The 27,822-nt window shown below is 44.0% G+C and overlaps 1 protein-coding gene across 1 annotated transcript in view; it reads right to left on the bottom strand.

The window, feature by feature from the left end:
• Window positions 1–24,073: 24,073 nt before the first annotated feature.
• The window catches only part of LOC146798533 (solute carrier family 35 member F3-like), a 131,022-nt gene continuing 127,273 nt past the window's right edge, over window positions 24,074–27,822 (bottom strand). The window contains exons 7-8 of the mRNA XM_085627983.1: window positions 26,120–26,209; window positions 24,074–24,923 (exon numbers count right to left, since the gene is read on the bottom strand). Coding sequence (XP_085484109.1) covers window positions 24,679–24,923; window positions 26,120–26,209 — 335 coding nt within the window. The 3' untranslated portion in view covers window positions 24,074–24,678. The remainder of the gene's footprint in view (window positions 24,924–26,119; window positions 26,210–27,822) is intronic.

The following is a 27,822-nucleotide window of genomic DNA, read 5'->3' as shown; positions in this document are numbered from 1 at the left end:
GAGTAGTGAAACCTGCTCTCTCTTCCAAATAGTAAAGCAGATTGCTTTTCCACAGGGGGAGCAGCATGTTAGCTGCTTCCCGTGTGGATAAGCAATGCCGGCTCCCGCAGGAGGCGGGGAGTCGGCGGGACCGTGGGGGGATTGGGGACCCCCCACGGTCCCCAACGGAGAGGACCAGCCCCGGGGGATGGGGTCCCCGGGGCTGATTAAGGCCTCGGGAGGGGGGCCACGCGGCCCCCTTCCCAATTTATTATATATTTTTTTTAATTAGTTGGCAGGCCCTGGGGGATGCGGTCCCCAGGGCCCATAAATGAGAAAAAGAATGGGGGCTACGCATCCCCCCTTCTTAAAAAAAGATAAACAAAAAATACCGGCATCGCGCCGGAGGCCACGCCCCCTCCTTGCTGCACTCTGCAAACGCGCCCCCTGGCACGTTTACAGATGGGGAACGAATTCCCCTTGAATACTGGGGGTCCCTGGGGGCCAACTAGCCCACCAGGAACCTCCAGTATGCGCCAGGGGGCTGCATTGCAGAGAGGTGTTCTGAGGCCACGCCTCTTTTTATACCTCTCTGCAACGCAGCTCTGTGGCGCTTAGTGGAGGTAGCTGGTGGGCTAGTTGGACTCCAGGGACCCTTAGTATTCAAGGGGAGTTAATCCCACAACTTAAAACGTGCCACGGGGCGCGTTTGCACAGTGGTGAAGGGAGGAGGCGGGGCCTGAGTTCCCATGTGTGCAAACACACCCTGTGGCACGGTTTAAGTTGAGGAATTAACTCCTTGTCAATTCTGAGGGTCCCTGGGGGCCAACTAGCCCACCAGGTACCTCCAATATGCACCAGGGAGCTGCGTTGCAGACAGGTGTTCAGAGGCCACGCCCCTTTTTACACCTCTCTGCAACGCAGCTCTGTGGTGCTTACTGGAGGTACCTAGTGGGCTAGTTTGACCCTAGGGACCCTTAGGATTGAAGGGGACTTAATCTCTCAATTTAGAACGGTGACAGGGCGCGTTTACACAGTGGTGAAGCGAGGGGACGGGGCCTGACGTGATGTGTGCAAACACGCCTTGTCGCGTGTTTTAAGTTGGGGAAAAAATTCCACTTCAAACCTGAGGGACCATGGGGGCCAAGTAGCCCACCAGGTGTTTCCAGGAAGCGCCACTGCGCTGCATTGCAGAGAGGTGGTGCCCCTTTTTACATCTCTCTGCTACGCAGCTCTGTGGTGCTTACTGGATGTACTACGAATTCCGATTTACTCACCTGTTATCAGGAGAGACCTTAGTGCTGCATCTTTGAGCCCAGTACTGATCCTAAAAAGTAATTTTAACCATACTTACCAGTAACTTGTATTTCCTTCCATAGGAATCCATTGTCTGATTTTCACCTGAAAAGTTTCTAAGTGTCTATTTTCACAAACTAAAAATATTCCTAAAAAATCGCCTGTATGACTTAAACGCATTCTTTCATCTGTTTACAGGAGATGCACCAGTGCTGGATCCAGGATCCACCACTGAGTAAGAAAAAGTAACAATAACACTACTTACCTGGTAAGTGAATTTCCTTCCATAGGGTAACATTGACTGGTTTCACTTGGAAATTCTTCAAGTGTGGAGTTTTGGAACTTTAAAATATTCCTATAAAATCAGCAGAACTACGAATTCCGATGTACTCACCTGTTATCAGGAGAGACCTCAGTGCTGCATCTTTGAGCCCAGTACTGATCCTGAAAAGTAATTCTAACCGTACTAACCAGTAACTTGAATTTCCTTCCATAGGCTAACATTGACTGGTTTCACTTGGAAATTCTTCTAATTCTAACCGTACTTACCAGTAACTTGAATTTCCTTCTATAGGCTAACATTGACTGGTTTCACTTGGAAATTCTTCTAAGTGTGGAGTTTTGGAACATTTAAATATTCACCTAAAATCATCCGAACAACAAATTCAGATTTTCTCACCTGTTATTAGGAAAGAACCCAGTGCTGCATCTTTTAGCCCAGCACTGACCCTGAAAACTAATTCTAACCGTACTTACCAGTAACTTGAATTTCCTTCCATAGGCTAACATTGACTGGTTTCACTTGGAAATTCTTCTGTGTGTGGAGGTTTGGAACTTTAAAATATTCACCTAAAATCATCTGAACAACGAATTCCGATTTACTCACCTGTTATCAGGAGAGAACCCAGTGCAGCATCTTTTAGCCCAGCAGTGACCCTGAAAAGTAATTCTAACCGTACTTACCAGTAACTTGTATTTCCTTCCATAGGAATCCATTGTCTGGTTTTCAACAGAAAAGTTTCAAAGTGTCTATTTTCACAAACTAAAAATATTCCTAAAAAAGCGTCTGTATGACTTAAACGCATTCTTTCAACTGTTTACAGGAGATGCACCAGTGCTGGATCCAGGATCCACCACTGAGTAAGGAAAAGTAACGATAACACTACTTACCTGCTAAGTGAATTTTTTGCCATAGGATAACATTGGTGATTCTATGTGAAAAAATTTCTAAGTGTCAACTTTTAAAATACAATAATATTCTTAAAAATCACTTCTGTAACCAAAACGCTTTTACTCAACAGTTTATAGGAGATGTATAAGGACGGAATCTAGGATCCAGTCCTGTGGTTGGAAAAGTAATCCATAAAGTAACTAATTGCATTTAACTAGAAATTCACATTGAGCTCAATGTTGCATTGTGTTTGAAATTGTGTTGCCCATTGCAACAACTGTAACTACTGTACTTAAAAGTCTATTGCCTATTTGCAAAGTATTTAAACTAAAGTAATTCATTCTGAGAAAGTATATTTTGTAATGTAATGTATAATGTAATTATAATGTAATTAAAAAAATAAAATATCTAAAAATAAATAGTTTAAAAAATGTAGTAAATCAGTATCAAAAAAATAAATATAACAATTAATACATTTAAAAATGGTCATTTACAAAACCTTTGAAATTCACTTAAAAAAACATAGGTTTCAGGCCTGATATAGTTAGGAATTTGCATTTAAAAAACCTTAGAAAGTCACTAAAAAAACATAGGTTTTAGGAGTGTTATAGTTAGCTGGACATTTCACTCATACAAAACCATTCAAATTCCTCTGATATAGTTAGTTCTACTAACTATATCTCGCGCGCCCGCAATCCACTGCTGGTGATGTCACATATTACATCATTCATGACATGGTCAGTGACATCACTGATGACATCTCAAATGACATCACTGATGACATCATCCACGTGACAATCAGATACACCTAATCATACACTGGTATAACCTTTCATCACTCACTGTAAAATACAGAGTGCCATATTTGAATCCATTGACACACCAATACAAGTTTCTAAACACCCACTCAGTGATTCTTAGATCTATACACACATCTAATCACTTACCTATAGATTCACTCATACATGCTGTCAATGATCAATAAAACACTATAAAATAGACTTAAACACCTATATCGACATTTCACACCAGCACACATCCTAATCACTTATGAAGTCATCCTACTCACTTATGCAAACAATGGATCCTACTTACATTTACTTAGCTACACACTTATACAAACAGCACTTCATCTATTCATATAGATAGTAACTCATACTTAGTGTGTTATAAAATCACTCTTACAAGTATACAGTTTGTCAGGGACTTGAATCCGGCAATCGCACTAGCTGCTCTACCCGGAAGCAACGTGACGCGAGAGAGACCGGAACTACAATACCCACCAGGCAACGCGCGGCACGTAGCGCGTGAGGCAGCGGCGGTTCCGGAAGCAGGAAATAAAGACCCTGCACTCCGGACCGTGCTGCCGATTATTTGACCTGCGCCATAGAAGAAGCAGGACGCTTCTTTCCTCCGCTCCAGTTGCGGTAAGAGTGTCTAAGGACACAACGTTCCGACCACTGTCTGATGACAACCTGGGAGATTAATCCCGGTTTCCAATGACTCCCCTGTTGGCGGTGAACGCGTCTAGCGAGGTCACATTGCAGGGGAGCGTAGGCGCACATAGAGGTGCTTGGGCTGCTTCTGACCCTGTTGGCAAAACCGTGCTCGGTTTCATGCGGGGTGAGAATACGCGCCCACGATTTAAATAGTGACCGCCACGCTGTAAGGATGTGTGAGTGCGGCCATAACTCAGCAGGCATAACGAGAGTGTATAAAAATACATTGTGTAAGGATACTGAGGCATAGAGCAAGACAATTCTGGGCATTACGTGCGTATGGAGTTACTTTAGCTTGTATCGTACAAATACGTCAGAGTGCCAGGATTGTAGGAAACCGCATGGCATTATGGGATATGAAGTGCGCAACCCTGAGAAGGAACGTGATAGCTAACGATTTACTTCTCTGTTCCAGCATCAGCCATGATCTTACCTGATACAGTACTCTGTTAACGTGTTTGTCCTCAGTGTCTTCCTCGCCTTTTTTTTTGTTTGTGTTGTGTTTCTCTCTTGGTACCCACACAGGAGTGAGAGAAAAGAGGACGAAACCATGAAGGTATAGCCACGCTGGGCTAGGGTATCGGAACCGCGCTCTGTAGGCCTTTTCTTCTCCTCTCCTCTGAAGTGTGATGGGACATCGTTCTTTTTCTTTGCAGGTAGGAAAGGGAGATTGAGGGGGTCAGGGAATTGGGTTAGAGAGGAAAGTGTTATAGTCCGATTCTCATGGTGTTTCCTTGTTTCCCACACAGGTCTCCCTCCCGCAGTCCCCACCCTTTCCTTCCCCCGCTCAATTGCCCCAAAAGTCTGCGTATGTTTACATGGTCCAGACTTGGGTCGATTCAGAGGTGGGCCCCCATTGAGCATTGACACAGCCCGAGGACACGGAACCGGAGAGCCCGACAAAGTTATCCATACAGTCACTCATACAATCACTGAGTCTTACGTATACTTATTTATATACAACAACTGACACATACACTGGCTTTTATTTTTCTAGTTTGTTGGACATGTACCATTGAGAGATATATTGGCTCATCACCACACCCATAAAGATATTCACTCACCCAAACAACTGTTATAACATGTAGTTTTATCTTCATATACCTACTGAATCAACTATTCACACATCTTTGGGCAGTCACACCCCCCCCGAACCACACACACATTCACTCTCCCATACAAATACTCAGTTAACTAATCAATAAATAATATAGACTTTCACATAGCTAGTAACCAACTGTAGAAGCAGTTAACACAACAACTGACAAAGTGACACAGATATTCACAAAGTTTAGTCACTAGCCAATATATTTAGTGAGACACTATAAATTAGTCAAGTAAACAGTCAATCACACTGCTACTAAATCCTCCATCCAGATATTTATATTTATATATCCACTCATTCTTCAATGCAAATTGCTATATATATATAATACATATTTAAGTAACGAACCAAACCACATTCACTGGATGATGTCATCAGTGATGACATCAGTGATGTCATTTGAGATGTCATCAGTGATGTCACTGACCATGTCATGAATGATGTAATATGTGACATCATTAGCAGTGGATTGCGGGCGCGCGAGATATAGTTAGTACAACTAACTATATCGGAGGAATTTGAATGGTTTTGTATGAGTGAAATGTCCAGCTAACTATAACACCCCTAAAACCTATTGTTTTTTTCAGTGAATTTCTAAGGTTTTTTAAATGCTAATTCCTGACTATATCAGGCCTGAAACCTATGGTTTTTTCAGTGAATATATATATATATATATATATATATATATATATATATATATATATATATATATATATATATATATATATATATATATATCCAAATGAAAGCACACCACAGTTGAGGCGCCACACACAGTCGTTAAAATCACCTTCTTTATTGGCAAGACAGCAGGGAGAAGAAAGGCACTCTGCTAGTTGGAAATTCCCCAAACGCGTTTCAGGCTCTCATAGCCCTTGCTCACTGGGATCTTCGTTCAGGCATCAGCGACAAACAGTTCTTTCTGCCGCATTAGCGGCTTTTCAATTGTTGACCCCGCCCCAATGGGCATGTCATCCGACAGCATTCTGGTCTTTGAAGTTTTTAGAGTCCATGTGGCATGCCGCTATTGTCCTGTCTCGACTCAATCTTCCTATAGTAGGTAACTATGCAGGTTACTGTCGAGTCCCTGCTAGTAATGATCTTGCCACAATGGTTACGACGTTCCTCTCGCGCTCTCTGTCATCAGCGCTAAGGAGCTGCACGTCCGCAGCGGGGCGCCTCGCGATCCGGCATCGACCGCTATAATATCCAAATGAAAGCACACCACAGTTGAGGCGCCACACACAGTCGTTAAAATCACCTTCTTTATTGGCAAGACAGCAGGGAGAAGAAAGGCACTCTGCTAGTTGGAAATTCCCCAAACGCGTTTCAGGCTCTCATAGCCCTTGCTCACTGGGATCTTCGTTCAGGCATCAGCGACAAACAGTTCTTTCTGCCGCATTAGCGGCTTTTCAATTGTTGACCCCGCCCCAATGGGCATGTCATCCGACAGCATTCTGGTCTTTGAAGTTTTTAGAGTCCATGTGGCATGCCGCTATTGTCCTGTCTCGACTCAATCTTCCTATAGTAGGTAACTATGCAGGTTACTGTCGAGTCCCTGCTAGTAATGATCTTGCCACAATGGTTACGACGTTCCTCTCGCGCTCTCTGTCATCAGCGCTAAGGAGCTGCACGTCCGCAGCGGGGCGCCTCGCGATCCGGCATCGACCGCTATAATATCCAAATGAAAGCACACCACAGTTGAGGCGCCACACACAGTCGTTAAAATCACCTTCTTTATTGGCAAGACAGCAGGGAGAAGAAAGGCACTCTGCTAGTTGGAAATTCCCCAAACGCGTTTCAGGCTCTCATAGCCCTTGCTCACTGGGATCTTCGTTCAGGCATCAGCGACAAACAGTTCTTTCTGCCGCATTAGCGGCTTTTCAATTGTTGACCCCGCCCCAATGGGCATGTCATCCGACAGCATTCTGGTCTTTGAAGTTTTTAGAGTCCATGTGGCATGCCGCTATTGTCCTGTCTCGACTCAATCTTCCTATAGTAGGTAACTATGCAGGTTACTGTCGAGTCCCTGCTAGTAATGATCTTGCCACAATGGTTACGACGTTCCTCTCGCGCTCTCTGTCATCAGCGCTAAGGAGCTGCACGTCCGCAGCGGGGCGCCTCGCGATCCGGCATCGACCGCTATAATATCCAAATGAAAGCACACCACAGTTGAGGCGCCACACACAGTCGTTAAAATCACCTTCTTTATTGGCAAGACAGCAGGGAGAAGAAAGGCACTCTGCTAGTTGGAAATTCCCCAAACGCGTTTCAGGCTCTCATAGCCCTTGCTCACTGGGATCTTCGTTCAGGCATCAGCGACAAACAGTTCCTTAGCAGCTGATGACAGAGAGCGCGAGAGGAACGTCGTAACCATTGTGGCAAGATCATTACTAGCAGGGACTCGACAGTAACCTGCATAGTTACCTACTATAGGAAGATTGAGTCGAGACAGGACAATAGCGGCATGCCACATGGACTCTAAAAACTTCAAAGACCAGAATGCTGTCGGATGACATGCCCATTGGGGCGGGGTCAACAATTGAAAAGCCGCTAATGCGGCAGAAAGAACTGTTTGTCGCTGATGCCTGAACGAAGATCCCAGTGAGCAAGGGCTATGAGAGCCTGAAACGCGTTTGGGGAATTTCCAACTAGCAGAGTGCCTTTCTTCTCCCTGCTGTCTTGCCAATAAAGAAGGTGATTTTAACGACTGTGTGTGGCGCCTCAACTGTGGTGTGCTTTCATTTGGATATATATATATATATATATATATATATATATATATATATATATGTGCGTGTGTATATAATGCTCATTCCTGAAAATAATGAGCATAATTATTACTATGAGACTGTGAGATTTTGAGTACTCAGCACAAGGCTAGAACCACAACACCAGCATAAGATGCTGCTTTGTGGGTTCTTATAGGTAGTGCTGACATTTTTTCTTTAGCAATGTACCTTGGGAGAAATGTTGCTCTTCATCTACATTTAAAAAATGTGTTAGAGATGAATAAACACTTTTGTAATTGTCTTAGCTGTCAACAGTATGGACCCCAATATGCATAAACACAAAGGGGCTTATTACGATGTTGGGCGGAATACACCGTCGCAGAAATGGGACAGACCGACCCCTGGTCGGCAGTCCACACCGGTGCGGTCGCATACTTACATTTCCCCATTGGGAGCATGTGCTACAGCCATAAATCGATGGTAGCACAAGTTCCCATAGGGAAATGGAACGTTGTGTTCATCAGGGGGGCCATAGATGCCCCCTTGACCACCAACTGTAGGCCGCTGCTTGAAGGGGGCTCTGCTAGGGGCACTGAAACTCGCTTTCCGACAGGCTTTCCATGTCGCAAATTCCGGCATGAAAAGCCTGCCGGAAACTGAGCATCGTAATCCAGACGGCGTAAAATGCCGTCCATATGGATTCAGCTGTGTAACGATACATGATGGGGCGCCCCTGCAAGGTACATGGGGGGGCCCCCCTCTGAACTTAATCAGGAGCTCTCAGGTAAGGGCACTGCGCTGAGGGGGCCCCCGCACTGCGGGGTACTACGTTAGGCCACTGTATGGATTATGTGCTGGTTCCGACAAGTCGACGGGCTCCTTGAGCCCATCAGAAGCGAGCTGAAATGACTGTCTGGTTTCACTTTCGACCGCCTATATTGTAATTAGGTGATCAGAAGTGAAACCGACGATCTCAGGCAGAAAGCCTCCGACCTAAGGTCAGCGGCTTTCCGACCGAGATCGTAATCGGCCGGAAGTGTTGAATTGTTCATAATGCAGGGTGTAATGATCAGTAGGCAGTACACCAACACCTGTACTTGTTATACACCTCTCTTCCTCACAAAAGGAAGTTGAAGAGTTAGCTGTATTAATTACCATTATGGGTTAGTAAAATAGTAATACAATTGTTCCATGGCAGTACTGCTTGATTCTACAAGATTAAAATTGTTGAAAAGAAGAAACATCTGTACAATTTATCATGTCCATATATATTATATGGTTGAACATCACCTTGGGTAACATTTTGAATATGTAAATTGGGTTATGTACGAACGGAGACACTCTGTGGGCTGAATCAAAGATAGCTTTTCGGGAATGTGTGTTTTTTGTGAGTGTGTTTTTATACCACCCCAGGGTATAAAAAATAAATCACCTGCTTTTCCATTAGAGACAGCATAAATCAGTTCACATACTTCTCACATTTGAAATACTTCTTTAGTTTGAATCATTAATTAAATTGTGTGCTAATACTTTTCTTTTTATATTGTGTTTAATCATTAATAAACTTCACAAATAAAATTAGCAGCCAAAGCATTGAATTGTTTGCTGTGGTGGTTGTTCTACAATTTGGTAAATCAAAAAGAAGATTTTTTGTAAACTGGTCTTTTACATTTCTTAAACTGTATCAAACATTAAAGAATAACCTATCTTTTCCCAACTAATGGATGTAAAACGCATAACTTCATAAGAAGACCTTAGCATTGACATAGACAAAATGAAATAAAGGTTTCTAGCAAGAGGATACATATCTGAAGACTGCACTGACAACATTACTAAGAGAGATTGACTTGAGAAAATTAAGACAAAGAAAGAACAACCAGTACCTGCAGCAAATTACTTTAACAAACAGTATAACTAAAAATATTATCCTGAAAAATGGGAAAATAATTGAGGTGGACCTTGATTTGAATTGACTAAGTAAGAGCGCCCTTAACTAGTAACATTACAGGCAGAATCAAAAGAAAGACTCAAAGTAAGAAATCAAAAACAAGAAACATGGAGGTACTCAGCTCTATTATCAAAGGAAATATGATTCAATACCCTTGCACTGGAGGACCAATAAACCAAAAATATAATGTGTGGTGTGACAACATTTAGAAGAGAACATAAGATAACATGCTTCTTGAAAATCCTGTTAGAAAAATTGTATGTGGGTGAGATGGTTATCAACACTGTAACCTAACAGATTAAATGACAAGGATGAATTAAGTTGTTATACTTGAGACACACTGCTTGTCTAATTTGATCGATACATTGAAACCATCACAGAGTACCCTTAGAAGTGCAGCATACAACTTGTGTTAAATACATGATCAGAGATATGACTGACAAAATATGTAACACTACAAGCCGGATTGAAAAGAACAATCTTGATAATAAGATAGTAAGTGGAAAATGAGAGATGACGTAATTTGTTTCTCATTAAAAAGGCATTTTCCTTCTAATTGAAAAGATGACATAGGAAAACAGACTGACAGCTTAAGGTAAGAATTTAAGTGTGTACAACAGACTTTGAAGAAAGATTACATGGTTAGAATAGAATGAACATAACACACGCAACCCTGCAACCCATACAGAAGGCAATTAATGTAAGATAGGTTATGCACAAGATTCTAACTGCGATTGCGTTTTGGAACCTGACAGGGGAAAATGAGGAAACAAGGAGAGACAGAATCCCAGAAGTTAACACATGCAATAATGGCGGCCAACTGTGAGAATATTGATCATACCTACTAGGTGAGACGTTGTGTAATGAGTTTAGTACACCACACGTGAGCAGCTTGGTAAAAATAAGTGTTATATATGGGGAAAAAAGCATTGTTTTACAGCCAAACACTGGTGTTGAAAATATGGACATATTCTATGCCCTTATCGACAATTGTGGAAATCGGATGTAAAATGTTGTTGGTTTTTGACAATTTTTTGGGAAACAAAAATATTTTTCATTGGCGTGTCAACCGAATATATAATTATTATCTCTGTTCTACTGAAGAAATCGATCTGTTGCCTGATGAAGAACCATGATGATTTGAAACACAGAGGTCACGTTGTTTAAATGGACCCTATGTGAAGTTGATTAATGATTAAGTAAGACATAAAACATAAGGACAGTATTCGCTTCATAAAACAGAACATCTTGAACATAACGAGTTAATGATCAAATCTAACATGAGAAATGTGTGAATTGTGGTATTCTGTGCCAAAATGGACAAAGGGCAATGATAATTTTGATTATTTATGATCCAATAGTCACTAGCATGAACGTTGAATCGCTAAAACGTCTGGGGTAGCGGAAGTGACCTCACAACTCAATTACTTCACAGTGACATCATATGACTTTTGACCCTGAATCCTAGGAAATAATGCCACAAGACCTTAATTCCATTGATATCATATTAATTGACATAATTGAAGCCTGGTGTATTCTTCCAAATGAAAAAGTATTGCTAATTCACAAGGAGATGCAGTTGTCAGGCCCACTAGTACTAATTCATAGGGACTATATATTGTGTAGAACTCATGCCGAACAAAGAGGTGACGGTTCTGTTAAAAAAACAAAATGGTCAAGTTTCCACAGTAATGGACCATGGCAACAATTTGAAAGAATGGGAGTTTTTTTAATTTGTTTAATTTTTTTATATTGTTTAATTTTATTTGTAATATTAATAGTGCACATTTCACTTTTGAATTTATATTTTTGTAACTTTAAAATAATCTCCCAGTCGGATCTGCAGAAGGTAAACAGTGTTTGTCTGAAAACTGTTTACCTTCTGTGCTTGGTATCAGTCGGATCTGCAGAAGATAAACAGTGTTTGTATGAAAACTGTTTACCTTCTGTGCTTGGAATTCCTTTTGCCACCTCTAAGGCCAGGGGTCGCAAGAGGCAAGCCTGGGGTCGCAGCTACGACACCTGGCGTCTCCAAAATGACGTCCATTATAACTAGGCCAGATTAATAAACATATTACACTCTCCATTTTCATTCATGTTACACAGGCACTTACAAACAAACATACACACACGCAACATCTTCATAAAATTTCCATCTCTTTCTGAATTTTCACATTTTGTTGTCGTCTTTTCTGGATGCCTGTAGTTGGTCTGCATTAAAATATACATATATATATATTTTTTTCAACATATCCGGCCCGCCCCACATAGACGTTCTCTTTAACTACACATCCCATTTTACAATGATATCTGCATTCGTAGAGGCATATTTATGAAAAAGTGGTGCAGTGCAGCGCAGCGCAGCACAGCAAGTCACTTTGCTGCACTGAGTCACTGGAAAAGGGCAGGAATGTGCCGTATTTAAGGCATATGGCACATTGCTGCCTTTTCCCCCTGTGCTGGTGCACAGTCTGCTGCCTAGTGCCAACAAAGGCACCCTAGCACCATAGTGCAAGGGTGCCTGCATTGCATGCAAGATTGGTATTGTGCAGGAAGGATCACCTTATTGCCCAAAAACAATCCTGAGAGGCTTTTCCCTCTTTCTATGTGTGGTGCAGAATGCAGCACACATAGAACAAGCATTGGCATAGCCAATAGGTCTCGCTTTTGGGACCTTATAAGTATTTAGTTATGCAGCATAATATCCTTTGTGCAACAAAATAAACTGTTGCATGGCCAACCAGTTATAAGGCCCCAAATGCGAGACCTATTGGCTATGCCAATGTTTTTTCTCTTATGGGGCTGGCATAAATAACAGGAGGGTGAAGGTTATTCAGTCAGTTTTTTAGGTAGTTAGTGCGTATTGGCAAGCACACGACACACGTTTTAAAAAAACTACAAGATAACAATCCAAGCACGTGTGCGGCGTGTGCTTGGAAATATTTCAATTTTTGTTTGCCTTGCGCACGGCTATGTCTTGAATGTGTATTATTCCCAATCAATGAAAAGACATGCACGAGTGATTAATTAATGTGGGAGAATTCCCCCCCCCCCGTAAAAATCACTTTAAAAAAAAGCTGTGCTAAGGCTTTCAAAGCAAAATGGAATGCTCTAAAAGCAAAGTAGTTATAAAAGCACATTTTGGTAAGGCTAAGGCTTTTAATGCAAACTGGACATAAAAGCGCATTGACTGATGGAGATTTTTTAAAAGACGCATTCACTAATGCTGACGAAATTTCAAAACACGCATTCACTAATGCTGATAAGTGCGTGCGTATTCCCAAGCACATTTTATAAAATTACAAGATAACAAAACAAGCACGCGTGTGGCGTGTGCTTGGAAATAAAAAGGAATTAAGGAAGATGGCTCTGTCTGCCTTGTGCCACAGCGGCGCCTCTTGTCTGTTCCCTTCTAACACTTCTTAGAATTGGTGTGCTACCAAGCCGCACTGTCTGCATTTTGTGAACGTGTAAACAACAAAAGAGTGAAGCCAGAATGTCAAAGGCTATGAACAAAAATCACTCATGTTTTTTAAAAGGGTCCTCACTCACCAACCTGTTTGGTGACATGCTTCATCATTGGACCCCCACCAGAGAGGCCGAATGCCTCCCTGTTGTGCTTCGACGCCTGATTACAGCGGAGCAGGATTTTTTGAGTGTTGAGTGCAAGTGATAGTGCAGAAAGTGATGTTAAAATAGTCTTTACTACTCCTTAAAAAAATGTTCATGACAGGGTAGTAAGACTAGGTTAAAAACGTGTATGGTGGGCGTTGTGACTGATTAGATTGATCAGCCACAACCAAAATTAAAACATTGGGTCGACATGTTTCAGCCTCTGTGTACCAATTGCGAGGCTTTCCTCAGGACCAGGGACCATGGCGGTATGCACTCACTAAGGTGCACCCTAACCTATGGCCAATTAGAGAACCGGTTTACTCACGGTTCTGAAAGACACGCCTTCAGCACTTCTGAATGCGTAGCATATCTGCAAGGCAAAAGGAACAATAACATACAGATACACAAGACAAGACACACATTCACAAATCGCCTTGTGCACAATTTTAACAAATGAGCGATAAAATACAATCGTAAATTCCCTTAAGAAAGAGTATGTGTGCTTTCTATGTTCAACAGAAATCCAAATGGGCCCAGTAGGCGTGTGATCATACCTAGTCGTATCTCTGAAGTAGGATTCTAGGCATGATTATGCATGTGCGGCATTGAGATTGAGGTTGCCGGGTGTGCCGATATATCAATTAGGTTTATCGTATGTGAAGAAACTCAACCGTCGTTGGGTAATTACCTATGACCGGAGTTGATTGTCAATGTTAGACTAGCCTCGAAAAAAAGTGCCTATCCCGACAACGTGGAACAAAATGAAAAGGAGGCAGGAGGCTTACGTTTCAGAATGAAGAGATTTGGCAGCATGGGTCCTGGCAGGGGGTGGTGACTCTAAATCACACGCTGGCGGGTGGGAGACAGAAAAAGCGGTAAATGCGATTTCACGCTGCAGGAGACATACCTCGTGTTGACCGGAACAACCAACGCCACTTACTGTATCAAAGCCAGCCGGCCGCGTTGCCTAGTTCTCTGTCCGTCTCCAGGAACCAAAGCTAAGAAATGCTCCTGCAACTCGAAAATATATACCGAAGTGCCCTATCTGACCCCAGGGTGGTGCGCAAAGCGACGGAATGAGTGTCAATCCTGTCGAAAGAGTACACCGCTAACCCGGTTTCAGGGTGGCCAGCCATCCGGAAGTGGACACATTTGTATTTTATATTATGTTGGCACATCAGTCCAACCAGGGAAAAACCCATAGTTGATTAGCAGACAGACTAGAGCACAGAAAGGAACAGCGCAAGGTACGAGCAGTGTGAGCAACTATTACTAATACTAAAGAAGATGGAACGCGCTGAAAGATTATGGCACAGAATGTGCATATTAGAGTGAATGGAGGACATCTTCCTGACCACAAAGTGAGTGAGCTGTTAGTCTACTATGACTGTGAGGTCATACCTGACATGGAGCTATTCAGAACTGACATGGAGTTATTCAGAATAGTTAATAACCCCATAAGTTTAGGACAAGCTTGTATACAGGAAAGGTCTTAAATAAGATGCTCCCTGCTAAGGCCTATGGCGTGACACACCCGGTGGTATAAGAGTGCCTGAGAAATCAGGGAATGAATGATAATATCCCGTGGGGATCAGTATTGAGAAAATGACTAACCAGCACTTAGGGACCCCTTTGCCCTAAACATCATGAGTGGCTACTATTCACTAAGGGGCATAATTCTGATTTCTCAGGCACTCTTATACCACCGGGTGTGTTACGCCATAGGCCTTAGCAGGGAGCATCTTTCAGCGCGTTCCATCTTCTTTAGTATTAGTGATGGTTGCTCACACTGCTCGTACTTTGCGCTGTTCCTTTCTGTGCTCTAGTCTGTCTGCTAATCAACCATGTTTGTTTCCCTGGTTGGACTGATGTGCCAACATAATATAAAATACAAATGTGTCCACTTCAAGATGGCTGTCCACCCTGACACCGGGTTAGCGGTGTACTCTTTCGACGGGATTGACGCTCGCGCATGCGCGAAGAAGTCATTCCGTCGCTTTGCGCACCACCCCGGAGACAGAGACGGCACTTCCGTATATATTTTCGAGTTGCAGGAGCATTTCTTAGCTTCGGGTCCTGGAGACGGGCAGAGAACTAGGCAACGCGGCCGGCTGGCTTTGATACAGTAAGTGGCATAGGATGTACCGGTCAACACGAGGTATGCCTCCTGCAGCGTGAAATCGCATTTACCGCATTTTCTGTCTCCCACCCGCCAGCGTGTGATTTAGAGTCACCACCCCCTGCCAGGACCCATGCTGCCAAATCTCTTCATTCTGAAACATAAGCCTCCTGCCTCCTTTTCATTTTGTTCCACGTTGTCAGTATAGGCACTTTTTTTCGAGGCTAGTCTAACATTGCAATCAACTCCGTTCATAGGTAATTACCCAACGACGAATGAGTTTCTTCACATATGATAAACCTAATTGATATATCGGCACACCCGGCAAACTCAATTTCAATGCCGCACATGCATAATCATGCCTAGAATCCTAATTCAGAGATACGACTAGGTATGATCACGCGCCTACTGGGCTCATTTAGATTTCTGTTGAACATAGAAAGCACACATACGCTTTCTTAAGGGCATTTACGATTGTATTTTATCGCTTATTTGTTAAAATTGTGCACGAGGCGATTTGTCTATGTGTGTCTTGTCTTGTGTATCTGTATGTTATTGTTCCTTTTGCCTTGCAGATATGCTACGCATTCAGAAGTGCTGGTGGCAAGTTCTTTTAGAACCGTGAGTAAACCGGTTCTCTAATTGGCGATAGGTTAGGGTGCACCTTAGTGAGTGCATACCGCCATGGTCCCTGGTCCTGAGGAAAGCATCGCAATTGGCACACAGAGGCTAAAACATGTCGACCTAATGTTTTAATTTTGGATGTGGCTGATCAATCTAATCAGTCACAACGTCCACCATACACGTTTTTAACCTAGTCTTACTACCCTGTCATTCAAAAAAAAATTTAAGGAGTAGTAAAGACTATTTTAACATCACTTTCTGCACTATCACTTGCACTCAACACTCAAAAAATCCTGCTCCACTGTAATCAGGCGTTGAAGCACACCGGGGAGGCATTCGACCTCTCTGATGGGGCTCCAATGATGAAGCATGTCACCAACCAGGTTGGTGAGTGAGGACCCTTTTAAAAAACATGAGTGATTTTTGTTCATAGCCCTTGGCATTCTGGCTTCACTCTTTTGTTGTTTATACGTATACCTCTGGGGATTAAGAGTGGAGATATAGAGATTCCCTCTCTCTCTCTTTGTTTTGATATGCATTTTTTTAACTTTAAACACTAAATAAAGGGTTTCCGACCTTGCTGCAGGAACACCGGGAGTGTTTGTTTTTCAAAAGGAATCCATTTAACAAACATTGGGCGAATGGCAATATTCCCAGGCACACAACACACGTTTTAGAAAAATACAAGATAACTAAAAAAGCACGCGGGTGGCGTGTGCTGGGAAATATTTCCATTTTTGTTTGACTCATGCACGGCTATGTCTTTAATGTGTTTTATTCCCAATAAATGAAAAGCCATGCACGAGTAAATAATTAATGTGGGAGAATTCCCCCCCCAAAAAAACTGACATAAAAAAATGCCGTGGTAAGGCTTTCAAAGCAAATTGGAATGCTTTGAAAGCAAAGTAGATAGAAAAACACATTTCGGTAAGGCTAAGGGTTTTAAAGTATGCGTGCGCTTGGAATCTGGCTTTTAAAGCAAACCGGACATAAAAGATACCAAAACAAGCACGTGTCTGGTGTGTGCTTGGAAATAAACCGGAATCAAGGAGGATGGCTCTAATGCTGATAAGTGCATGCGTGTATACGTGCGCAGGGAAGGCGGGAGTGTGCTCTTTTTCCAAAGCACATACTTGTGCATGTGGCGCGTGGCTGTGCGCACTCCCGCAAGCCATTTGCCACCACAAGCACGAGTATGTGCTTCGGAAAAAGAACTGCACGGCGGCTAAAGGTCTCCTACGCAGTGCATGCGCACTGCGTAGGCGAGACCTAAAAAGGTGAGCCCAAAACAGAATTTCCCCATGCAATTTCCATAGGGATTTTTTAACAGAGCTGCAGCTCAAATGGCTGAATGGAATTAAACCAATTTTAGCAGCAAGCTAGATGTTTACCCAGAAAGCATTCTTTTGTGAGTTGTAGTAAATCCATTCAGTCAAAATGTATGTATATCTAGACGGTCGGTTCGTAGGAGTCCTGTGGACATGCAACTTCAAACAGATCAATGTGTTTGGCTGAGGGTGTTTTTTTCATGTCTTTCTCTTTCCTCAGTATAAAGCTCCTGTGAGTCCTGCAGGAGCTTGTATACTGATTGTCTGGCCGCCATTACAGACATGTGTACTCAATAGTCATGTCCTGAAAAAGAAAATAAAGAAAAAGATGTTACAGAGCAGGGCAGAGGTACCCCAAACACATGGAACCTTTGGGGGAACCTCCTCAAGCTAAATATTTATTTAAAGTTTTATTTTTTTGGGTCATCGCGATCCCACAGGAGACATGTGGGAGCCAGTGTTGCCCCCTGAACACCCGCAGGAGTCCAGGGAGCCTCGCTGGTTACAGCTGCAATAGGAACAAAGACCAAAGCTGTATGTTTTTTTGCTGCAAGGATTGGACAGCTGAGGTATGTTCTTTAACTTTTGTATTTGTAAACAGAGATTAGTTCATTTTTTTCTGAAAAGGACAACAGAGAATGGGTCAGTCATATGTACCACAAGTAATTTTTCTTGCCCTGTTTTTATTTTCTTGTAGGGAAGGTAGCTTCCAATGTTAAAGGCCACTGTAAGATTTAGCAGGTCGGTTTGAAAACCAGCATTGAGAAAGTGTGCAGGAGTAACTGAGGCCAGTGTAGAAATCCTCTCCAAAGATCAAGTCCAGCAAATGCACTAGTGAAAAGACCCTTCTGCAGAAGATGGCTAGAACTGTGGGAATTATGCCAGTGAAAAGTGGTGGGGAAGAGGCAAACTACTCCAATCCTCTGTCAGAAAAAGATACCCAGGCTAAGAGAGACAGCGGAATAAGCTCCTGAGGAGATGAGGGGAAAGAAGGAGAACTGAGAGAAAGTGGAAAATAAGCAAAAAAAGAAGAGAGGCATTAATTACGGGGTTCTGGAACCTATCAGAATTAGCTAGTTCTGACAGAGGAACAGGAAAAGATGAACCACCAGGAGAAGACCGGGGGAACACAGGTGCATGGAAAGGGAATAGATTAAGAGGAAAGAGGATTATTGGAGGTGCAGGGACAGTCACAGGTCGGGAGGAAAAAACATACCCGAGACATATTGCTAAGGAGAACAGGCTTGTCCAAGGAGTAGAGCACCACAAAGTCTTCCGGTAATCAAGCGCTCTGTAAATAAAATAGATTGTTGAGAGGGGCGACAGATGGTTAAAGAACCCGCAAGACGGAGCGGGAGAGCTATGGTCGCGAGAAATCACCACATCTGGAAAAGTGAGGCAGAGATGGAGCCCAATGTACAGGACAGTAGAACAGAAATAGAACCAAGGTACTATAGTCAAACAAACGCACAAAAAGGCAGCTGAGTAGATCAAGGGCCTGGAGGTGGGGGTAGTGCAGGCGTCACCAAAAGACACAAGGCAATTACACATCCTGCCAAGTGAGACAACCACGACAGAAGGCAGATATTCCTCGCCTGCAAAGCATGGAACTGTGGCAGCAGGTGGGTGTTTGGGGGGCAGTGAATAGCCGCCAGTTGTCTTCTGACAGCTGAGATCGGCACATACTTGAGCATCGAAGAGAAGGCGATCCCGGGTGAGCTCCGTGCACTCTCCGAGTCCCTGGCACCTCTGGCCGTGCGCACACATCATCCCACAACTATTCCGGATGATAAATACGGCATGCATCACCCTTTCCTCTACATGGTAGTCGTCCACTCACGGCATCACCTATATGTGAGCCAGGCGGTCCCATACCAGGGTAATAGAAGCGGGAAAGGCACTATGGCCAGTGGTGGAAAAGTGACCTCTGTTGCAGTGAGTTGGCGCAAAAATTGACGTCCTTGCAGTGAGTTCGCAGAAGAAAACACGACAGGCCCCAAAGTCAGTAATCAGTGGTGACCGCCCCAGCAGTGAGTTCCGCGCATGCCTGAAGTGTGCTCACAAAGGGTAAAGTGTATGACGCCCCCACCACCACGCGGTCTGAAGAAAAGTGAAAGTCTCAGCACGAGCTCAAACAAGCACGCGCGCCTCGCGCTGCAAGTTAAACAAGCAGGTAATGTTTGTGTAAACAAAAAGTGCGGGCGCGAACGGGAGTTGTGTGCACGCGCGAAAGTGAAAGAGATCAGCAACAGATCTTAAACTGATCACGGTCCAGATGGCGCCTCGGGCGGTGAAAGCTGGCAGCTGCACGCGTGAACGCAAGTGCTAGGCCACCAAAAGCATGGGGTAGCATTTGAAAACCCCACTTACTAAATGTCTCGCAGAGCAGCGCATGCGCTGGCTCAGGCAAGACCTAAAAAAGAAGTAGCGAGGAGAAAGAAAGACATTTCTCCTTATTACGCCTGTCCTGGGGAAGTGTATCCTTTTGCTGCATTCCCAGGTTTACAAGGTCTGTAAATCTGAGAATGTGTCAAAAACCATGGGAGATGCGTTGGAACAACCATGCAATGCCCATGAAATGCCTTCTCAGGGCAGACTGCAGGCGTGGACTGGGTCCATCATGGCTGCTCGGAGCTGAAGGTCCGTGGTAGTCCAACGCCATGGCAACCAAGCGCGGTACTTCACCGCACCAAAACCAGCTGGAAAAACTATCTCCCGACATCGGAGCATTGGGTGCATCTGCCGCTGTGGGCGCCTTTCCCCCTAACTCCTTCGTTGCCATGTTATCAGCTTTAAACTTGCCAGGCGATCGCGCCTCAAAATGGCGCTTGGGGCTTAGTGGACTCGCTGCAATTATATAACTGAGCGGGGGCCGCGTAATCAGGAGCGGGCCCCCTGGAGACAGCATCGGAGGAGCGGCGTGTCCCAGAGCTGCCCCCTCTGCGCACAGAAGTGACCCGGTGTGGCTATATGAAAGTGACTTCCTGCAAATGGGATACGGAGTGTCACTGCGGCGGACCCCTGGGGATCGGGACAACACGGCGGTGAAAGGATCCTTGTTCTCCAGAGTTTTACGGTGAGTCAGGGCGCAAACGCAAGCACCCGCACCGGGAGGAAATGGTGTTGGAGGTTGGGGCCCCCACCTGCGCCCAGACACGCAACAAGGCACCAACGCGACCCACTTGACTTCAAAATGGTGGCCAACTTAACATCTGTGACAAGGGCAGGACTGTCCATCGAAGGGAAGGCACACTCAATGGTTCTAAAGAAAAAGTGGGAGAGAAAAGGCAGCATGACCTCCCCATACAAAGCTGGGTCCTGAAGCCTGGCGTCCTCCCTTGGTTTTCCTGTGGGCACTGCACGATCCAATGGTGGAGGTCTGCCTGTCTGGAATGGGAATTCCCCTCTCGGCTTTGTCACATCTCATTTATGTGATAGCAGTGGAGGCATCTCTGCGAACCCCCCTGACTTAATGATCTGGCCCAGGGACTTTGTTTGAAGCCGAAATATTCTTTGCAGAGCCCCCTCAGGACAGTGCCTGACCTCAAGATGAAGTCTGGATTTTGTTCGGACTGCGTTTTCTCATCTCTCCAACTCCCCCACTTTATTATGCCATTCTCTGATTGCTCCTGATCATTATCCTGACAGCGGAGTCCAAGCATTATGTCCGATACCCGGTAGAGCTGCCTTGTTCAGCTATAGAGGAGATCTGCCCTGGTTCATCCCCTCGGCCGTCACCTACTCAGCCCGACATTGGGCACAGTTTCTCCCTGTCTCCCTGTTTTCTCCCATTCCTCCCCCCTCCCCTGACGAAGGTCCGTAACTTTGCTTTTCATCCTATGTTTGATTTTGCTCTTGGAACAAATGTAACTTGTAACCTGTAACTCTGATCCTCATGTGAAGTAATCTGATACCTCCGGGTCTACCAGTGCTATATAAAACACATCAAATAAATAAATAAAATAAGAGTAACACAATGCAGCGATTTGCGCTACGTTGCATTACTCCAGATTTTGGGAGCCACTCAAAGTGGCTATGCCTGGCATAAAAATCTGACTTCGAGATTTGCGTCACGCATGTAGCACATTGTGTGGTGCAAAGGAGAGGATGAAAGAGAGGATGTAGCCTTACAGCTAGAGCTGCCGACTTGGAGCTGTGGAACAGGGTGCGAGCCTCGGCATCGGCTCAGCATCCTGTGATTCTGGGCAAAACACTTAGGGCCATATTATCAAGAACACGCGATAAATATCGCAGATCGCGCTTAGCGCGGTTTTCATTATCGCCCTCTATCGCTGAATTACATCGCCGTGTTAGCGGCGTATTAGCAACGCTTTGCTAACAGGCGAAGTACAATCTAGCGATAGACTGCCATAATGATCATTAGCGTGTGAAATCCAGCGATGATTTCACAGCGCGAATAAAAAGCTTGGTAATAGGGGAGTGTGTACTTAACCATACAATCCACCTCCCATAGGCAATAATGCTAAATCAGGTTTTATTCAGGCGTTAGAATCATGCGATAATGGGGGCTTAGCGCGCCTTTTGTCATCGCTTCGCTGTTCAGGGGCAGCGTTGTTAATACCGCGATGTTGGTTTTGCGATCATTTCACATGTTGTCCTAGGATGGAACGCCTACTTTGCATCTCATTAGCGATATCTATCGCTGTCATTAGATGCGTTGCAGATTCGGCCGCTAACATGCGCTAATGCATGTTAGCGACGCCTTGCTAATATTGAGATAATAAATCCGCCGCTTTTTGGCGCTATGTGCCGAAAATGCGGCGATATATCTCTTGATTATATACCCCTTAATCTCCCCGTGCCTACCAAAAATGAATGTGTCCTTGTGTAACGTAACTGGTGCTCATGTAAAGCGCTCCAATACCTTCGGATCGAGTTCGTGCTGTATAAATCTGCACAAAAAAATACGGGATGCAACTCTCTCATAAATATGCCCCCAAATTTCAAAGAAAACACAGCGCTACCTTCAGTGCCGTAAGAAAACACACCCTGACGATTTCAAGTGACAAAATATTGCTACAGCGACAATAAATGCTTATGCGACCTATGTTATAAAAAACAAGTTGTTATTAGAGCAGATAAATTAACTTTGTTCCAAACTTGTATCAAATGCAAACTCACACAGGAATAAATTAAATATATATTTTTAACAAATGATATTACATACCTGCAAACAACAGTATCATTGATAATTGAAAGTGTTAATTATATTAAAGAGTGCTGAAAGAAAAAAAAATTGGGTCTTACACAGTCAGATCTTTGGCACATGCACCTATGGTTCCTGAGTTTCAGCAATTTTATGATTTGGATCATGACCATAACAAACGAACTTATTTATTTTAAAATAATTTGTAGCTTTTATGCAGATATAACATCTGCGCTAAGAACCATAACGTCCCTGTGATGATTTTATTTCATTTACCACATGTAAGTAAAGGTTACTCTGCACTTTCCATAAGAATGGCCAGATTCACATTTGTTCTATTAATTTGAAGTCTTGGGCGAAAATTCAATCGATTTTGCACACATGTTCTTGCAACAGATGCTTAGACGTGAGGATTGGTGCACAATGTCTTGCCTTTTATGAAGCATGAACAAATGTATGTTTGTTCTCTGTTCGTAAACAGCCTATACAGGTCAAAAAGCTAGAACTACCTTATCCTACAACGAATCCTAGTGAGGGTCTTAAACTCGATCTAGGTTAAGGAGCCTGGCTACCGCTGTTGTAGGGTGGAGGAAGTGACTAGTTTTTCAACTTTAATTCTATTTGGGAGTCAACTGCTACTGAAAAAGTGACCGCTAAATCTCAGACAAGTGTGTGGGTAGATACACAAATTCAGTAAAAATCAGACAGAATGTTTATGATATCAAATGTCTTCGAAATAATTTTATTATAAATGTAAATTCCTTAAGAGTCTACAAAATTCAGTATTAATTTGTAAAAAAAATACCCATTTAGTTACTTAGTCCCAATAAGGGAGGCTGGTGACCAAGCTTTGTAAATGTGTGCTCGATATGTCTGGTAGTGGCATTGGTTATATGTGTCTTTTAAAGTAACTTTTCTACTCCTTTAGAGCCCTTCCTTACTCAAGGAGGCATAGTATAAGGAAACACAGGCCACCCTCCCTACACCCGGGAGGTTCATTTGCGAGGATCACCTTTCCTGAGTGGGGCCGGACATGTTGTGTAATTGTAGATTTCCTACAGAAATCACATGGGACATATATTAAATCTCTGGTCACCTCCTCCCAGGTCAAGTGGAACTGGCTCAGGATCTAAAGCTACTATTGCTGAATTAGATTAGTAAGAAGAGATGAAGGCAGTCCTTTCAGGGTCAGGGTGAGCCTTAGTTTGGGGTTCTGCAGGCACAACGTAGATACCCATAACCTTCCCTAGGGGTGTAGGAATGGCCCAAGATGGAGTGTGCCACAATCAGTTTCCCGAATGGCTAAATGCATAAAGAACTGACCAACTTGAGCAATCGGAGGCTCAGTGACCCTCTCACCACCTCCATTAGTATCGCTGAGTGGCCACGATCCTTTTCCCTACCCTCAATCAAACTGTCTTTGCCTACGTCTGCATCAGGATCTTTTGCATTCTGCTACTGAGGCTTCCTCAATTGCACATAGTATTCCTGAAGGGGGCCAGAAAGCAGGACAAAATACTTCTGATGAAGCCTCTAGTACTGGACCCAGTAGTTATAAAAAGGTCTCCAGTGTTTGATGAAGACCTCAAAATGAGGACCCGCAAGCTTAGCCCCTATAATCTGCGTGAAGCATCTAAACTGGTAGTGAGGCATAACGTGTTGTGTATACTGCTAACACATCATGCATTATGCATTTTGCTTCTCACAGCACCCTTCGTTTCACGGCCTCCTCTCGTAGACTTCTTTATCTACTATGATGTCATATGACGAGTAACACCCACTTCCATGTTAACGCCAAAACATGTCTATTTTGCCCTCACCACATACAGGTCTGTCTGGAATTTCCCAGCCCACATGTAGAATGTTGAAAAAGTGACACTTCTACAGCTATGATGAGGCAGCAGCCATGATGCTCCCCTTGGAGGTGGTGCCATATTACAACCAAAGGACTGAAAGGTTGTCTTTTTTCTCACCATATGTCCTCAACAGGGAAAACACTTTTACTAGGTGGACCAGTGGCACTCTGTGGTTCTGCCCTTGCTGGGTTAGGTTCCACTGGTGTTAATATGCACATTAAATCCATATGGTGCAGAGATCAAGGAGCAGTACTCATGGAGAGTCCAGAGATGCTGGTCTTAGTTCTGAACTGCATCCCACTGTCTGGGCTCTCCTCATTTCCTTCCTCCCGCTTCCGGTCTCGCCATCTGGTAAGAAGCTGCACAGTGACCTCGTCCCAGTCTTCGGGCAGGAGCAGGAGTAGGAACCCAGCGCCAATGGCTGCAGATGCCGCCACGCGGGCGCCAGTGAGGACCGCGGCACCACTGGTGTGAAAATCAAGAGCTGAGAAGAAAGCAGTAAGAAGAGAAATACTTGAGTATTATATGAGGTGTAGGGAAAGTAAACAACATTTGGAATTTGACTGGAGACAAGTATAAGGATTGGAAAGGGAGGAGGAAGTGCAGGCATTGAGGGTCCCATTGGCTTTCGGTGAACAGAATGAGGTGTTTCACTTTTCAGTAACAGCCATTGGGATTGTATGAGGACAGCCTTTCACCTAGAGGCAAGGATTGCCTCACCGTGGAGACCCTGGAATGTACTTCTGTTTGACAGATATATGACTGTGAATGGGACATAGATAAGGAGAGCAAGACATCTCCACTTCCTCTTGGCAGTTTTTGGTTTGGTTTATAGTAAAGAAAATGCAAGAAAAATAAAAACCCAAAATGAAACAAAAACAGAAAATGTGTGTGCTTGTATATTCCACCAAAAAGGGAATCCTTTGTGGGAGAAACTCTACGATGTGTTTTTCTGGCTGAATATACTAGACGATGGATGGAAAGCAGGTAAGTGGCTAATATTTATCCCATAAAAGGAAAACGGAGCTCCAATATGGAACCAACTTTGAAACAAAGGAAGGGAGGAAAAGCAAAGGACTGGAATGAGAGAATAAGCTTCATGAGGTTCTCTCCCAACCATAAAAGACTCAGCAGGCTATGGAAAAAGGATGTAAAAAGCCAGCTCCTTCAAAAAAATGTTAAAAAATATTTAATGTAAAAAAACTCTGAATATGTAGTGGCAACAGCTCATTTTAGATATGTAGATGGCCAGTGTTCTCTTCCTGTCTGAGTGTGATTGGAACTGGATGGGGTGATGTGGGTACGAACTCATGTGCACTGACAGTAATTGTGATTGGATGGTCACATGCGCCCCTGTATACCTTGGCTCCCATGGCCACTGGTTGTGATTGGATGGTCACATCAGCCCCCTGTGTGACTTTGGCCCCATGACCAGTAAATGGGATTGGATTGTCACATCCACCCCAGTATACATTGGCTCCCATGGCCACTGTAGTTGGATGGTCATATCCGCCCCTGTATACCATGGCTCTCATGGCTACTGGTTGTGACTGGATGGTCCATCAGCCCACTGTGTGCCTTGGGCCCCATGACTGGTGGAATGATTGGATTTGTTGTGATTGGATGGCAACATCAACCCCCTCTATACCTTGGCCTCCATGGCCAGTTGCCTCTTCTTACCAGCACTCGCTGCCACGCTCAGGAAGACCCCAACAGAAAGAATGGTGGAGTAGGTAAACACTGCGCCGAAGTTGACAAGGGCATTAAACACTGCAATGAAAATGAGAGAAATGTGAGATGCATCTACGAGGATGAAGGCAACAGAGGGTCCCAGAATTAAGATGTGCATGAGAGCGGCTTGGACAAACAGAGAGAAAGGGTATCAGTTACTTTAAAAGGGATGTGTTGGAGCAGACCTGGCACTGCCAGGAGATTTGTTAGGGCAGACCAGGTATACGCTGGGCATGTTTTGGGGTAGCTCAGACTTAGAACATGATGTCCGCATGCAGAACGACCACAGTCTAGGGACGTTCACTGTTACCCAAGGGCCAGGACAAGTTCACCCAAAAGAGGGGAGAGTAAGGTCCTTGAAACAAATGCCCCTGTTGGCATAATAATACATTATCCACAATTAATAAGGCACTCTTGCTCAATTATTTCACTTCAGACTCACCCAGGGTTATGGTTGCCCTAGGCCTCATTCCCAGAGTGGTGGCCGGGCTTACTTGTCAATGTGTCTATGTATCACCAGCACGTCACAGATGCTTACCGAACACTCTGTTGAATGTGTTATGTGCCAATGTTCTACAAGGAGGCACAACCATAAATGGAGATTATATTTTTGTTAGCTTTCCCACTGCTCGAAACTAAGCCCAATACGCTCTCCTAACGAAGCTCTGCTATCAATTTAGACTCCCCCTCATCCTGGTAAGTGGGCAGGGGAACAAAAAAAGTGGCAGCAGGAGGTCCTTCCATTTTATGGTGAAAGCTCCCTTACCACCCTGTAGCGTATCAGGTTTTATTCGCCAAGTGTTTCTATGATAAGTTCTTGGATGTAGATTCATCAAAATGTTATGTGTAGCAGAAGTGATATCACATGGCCTTTGACCCTGATGACATCAAGGGTTTGACTCATGGCTCACCCATAGCCTCTTTCCTTTCCCAAGTCCCTGTTAAGGGACATAAGCAGCACTGTTAGAGCTCTGTTTTACTCCAGTTCTGCCACTTCCTGCATGGGTTCTAAGACCAGTGGTAGCAGAGGCAAGACAGGGGTAGCCATACTGACATCCATGCAGTAGATTTACCTTAATCCTGACTTAGGTGACCTAGCCCTGAATATATTTTAGGGAGTAAAATGCACTCACTAGCAGAAAGAAAATGAGTGAGTTGAGCTCAAAAGTTTACAATTCCTTCTTCTTCGTCAGGCATACACTAATTCTGTCTGGTGGTCCAGTCGCCCATCTTATTTGTTTTACATTCATGGATGTCTAAAAAAACTGTGTTTATTCAAATTTGAATAACTGAGCTACAAGAATTGGTATGAGCGTGGATACTAAGCCGTGGCAGCGCAGGAGTGGATTAACATTGCGCATGAGCAAAACCAGGCCAACCTGCTGTGAATTTGCAGGAGTGGAGCAGGCACATACTAGGACTGTGTTGTGGCAGGCGAGTGCCCAGTACAGAAACATTACTATACTGGTGACACCCAACCTTCCAATGGTCCTTTTGTTATGGTAAAGTAATATTTATTTTTTCAATACCTCCTGGTTTTCTGACACATGGCCTTCTCATTCACTAATGTCCCTATGGCCGTGGTCCTTCGACACCCTCTTTCTATTTCATCGTCTAGTCCTAGCAGAGGTGTTTGGCCATCTGTCATATGT

This window comes from Triturus cristatus, chromosome 9 (genome assembly GCF_964204655.1).
Source record: "Triturus cristatus chromosome 9, aTriCri1.1, whole genome shotgun sequence".
Lineage (NCBI taxonomy): Eukaryota > Metazoa > Chordata > Amphibia > Caudata > Salamandridae > Triturus > Triturus cristatus.
This window is presented reverse-complemented; position numbering and strand designations above follow the sequence as displayed.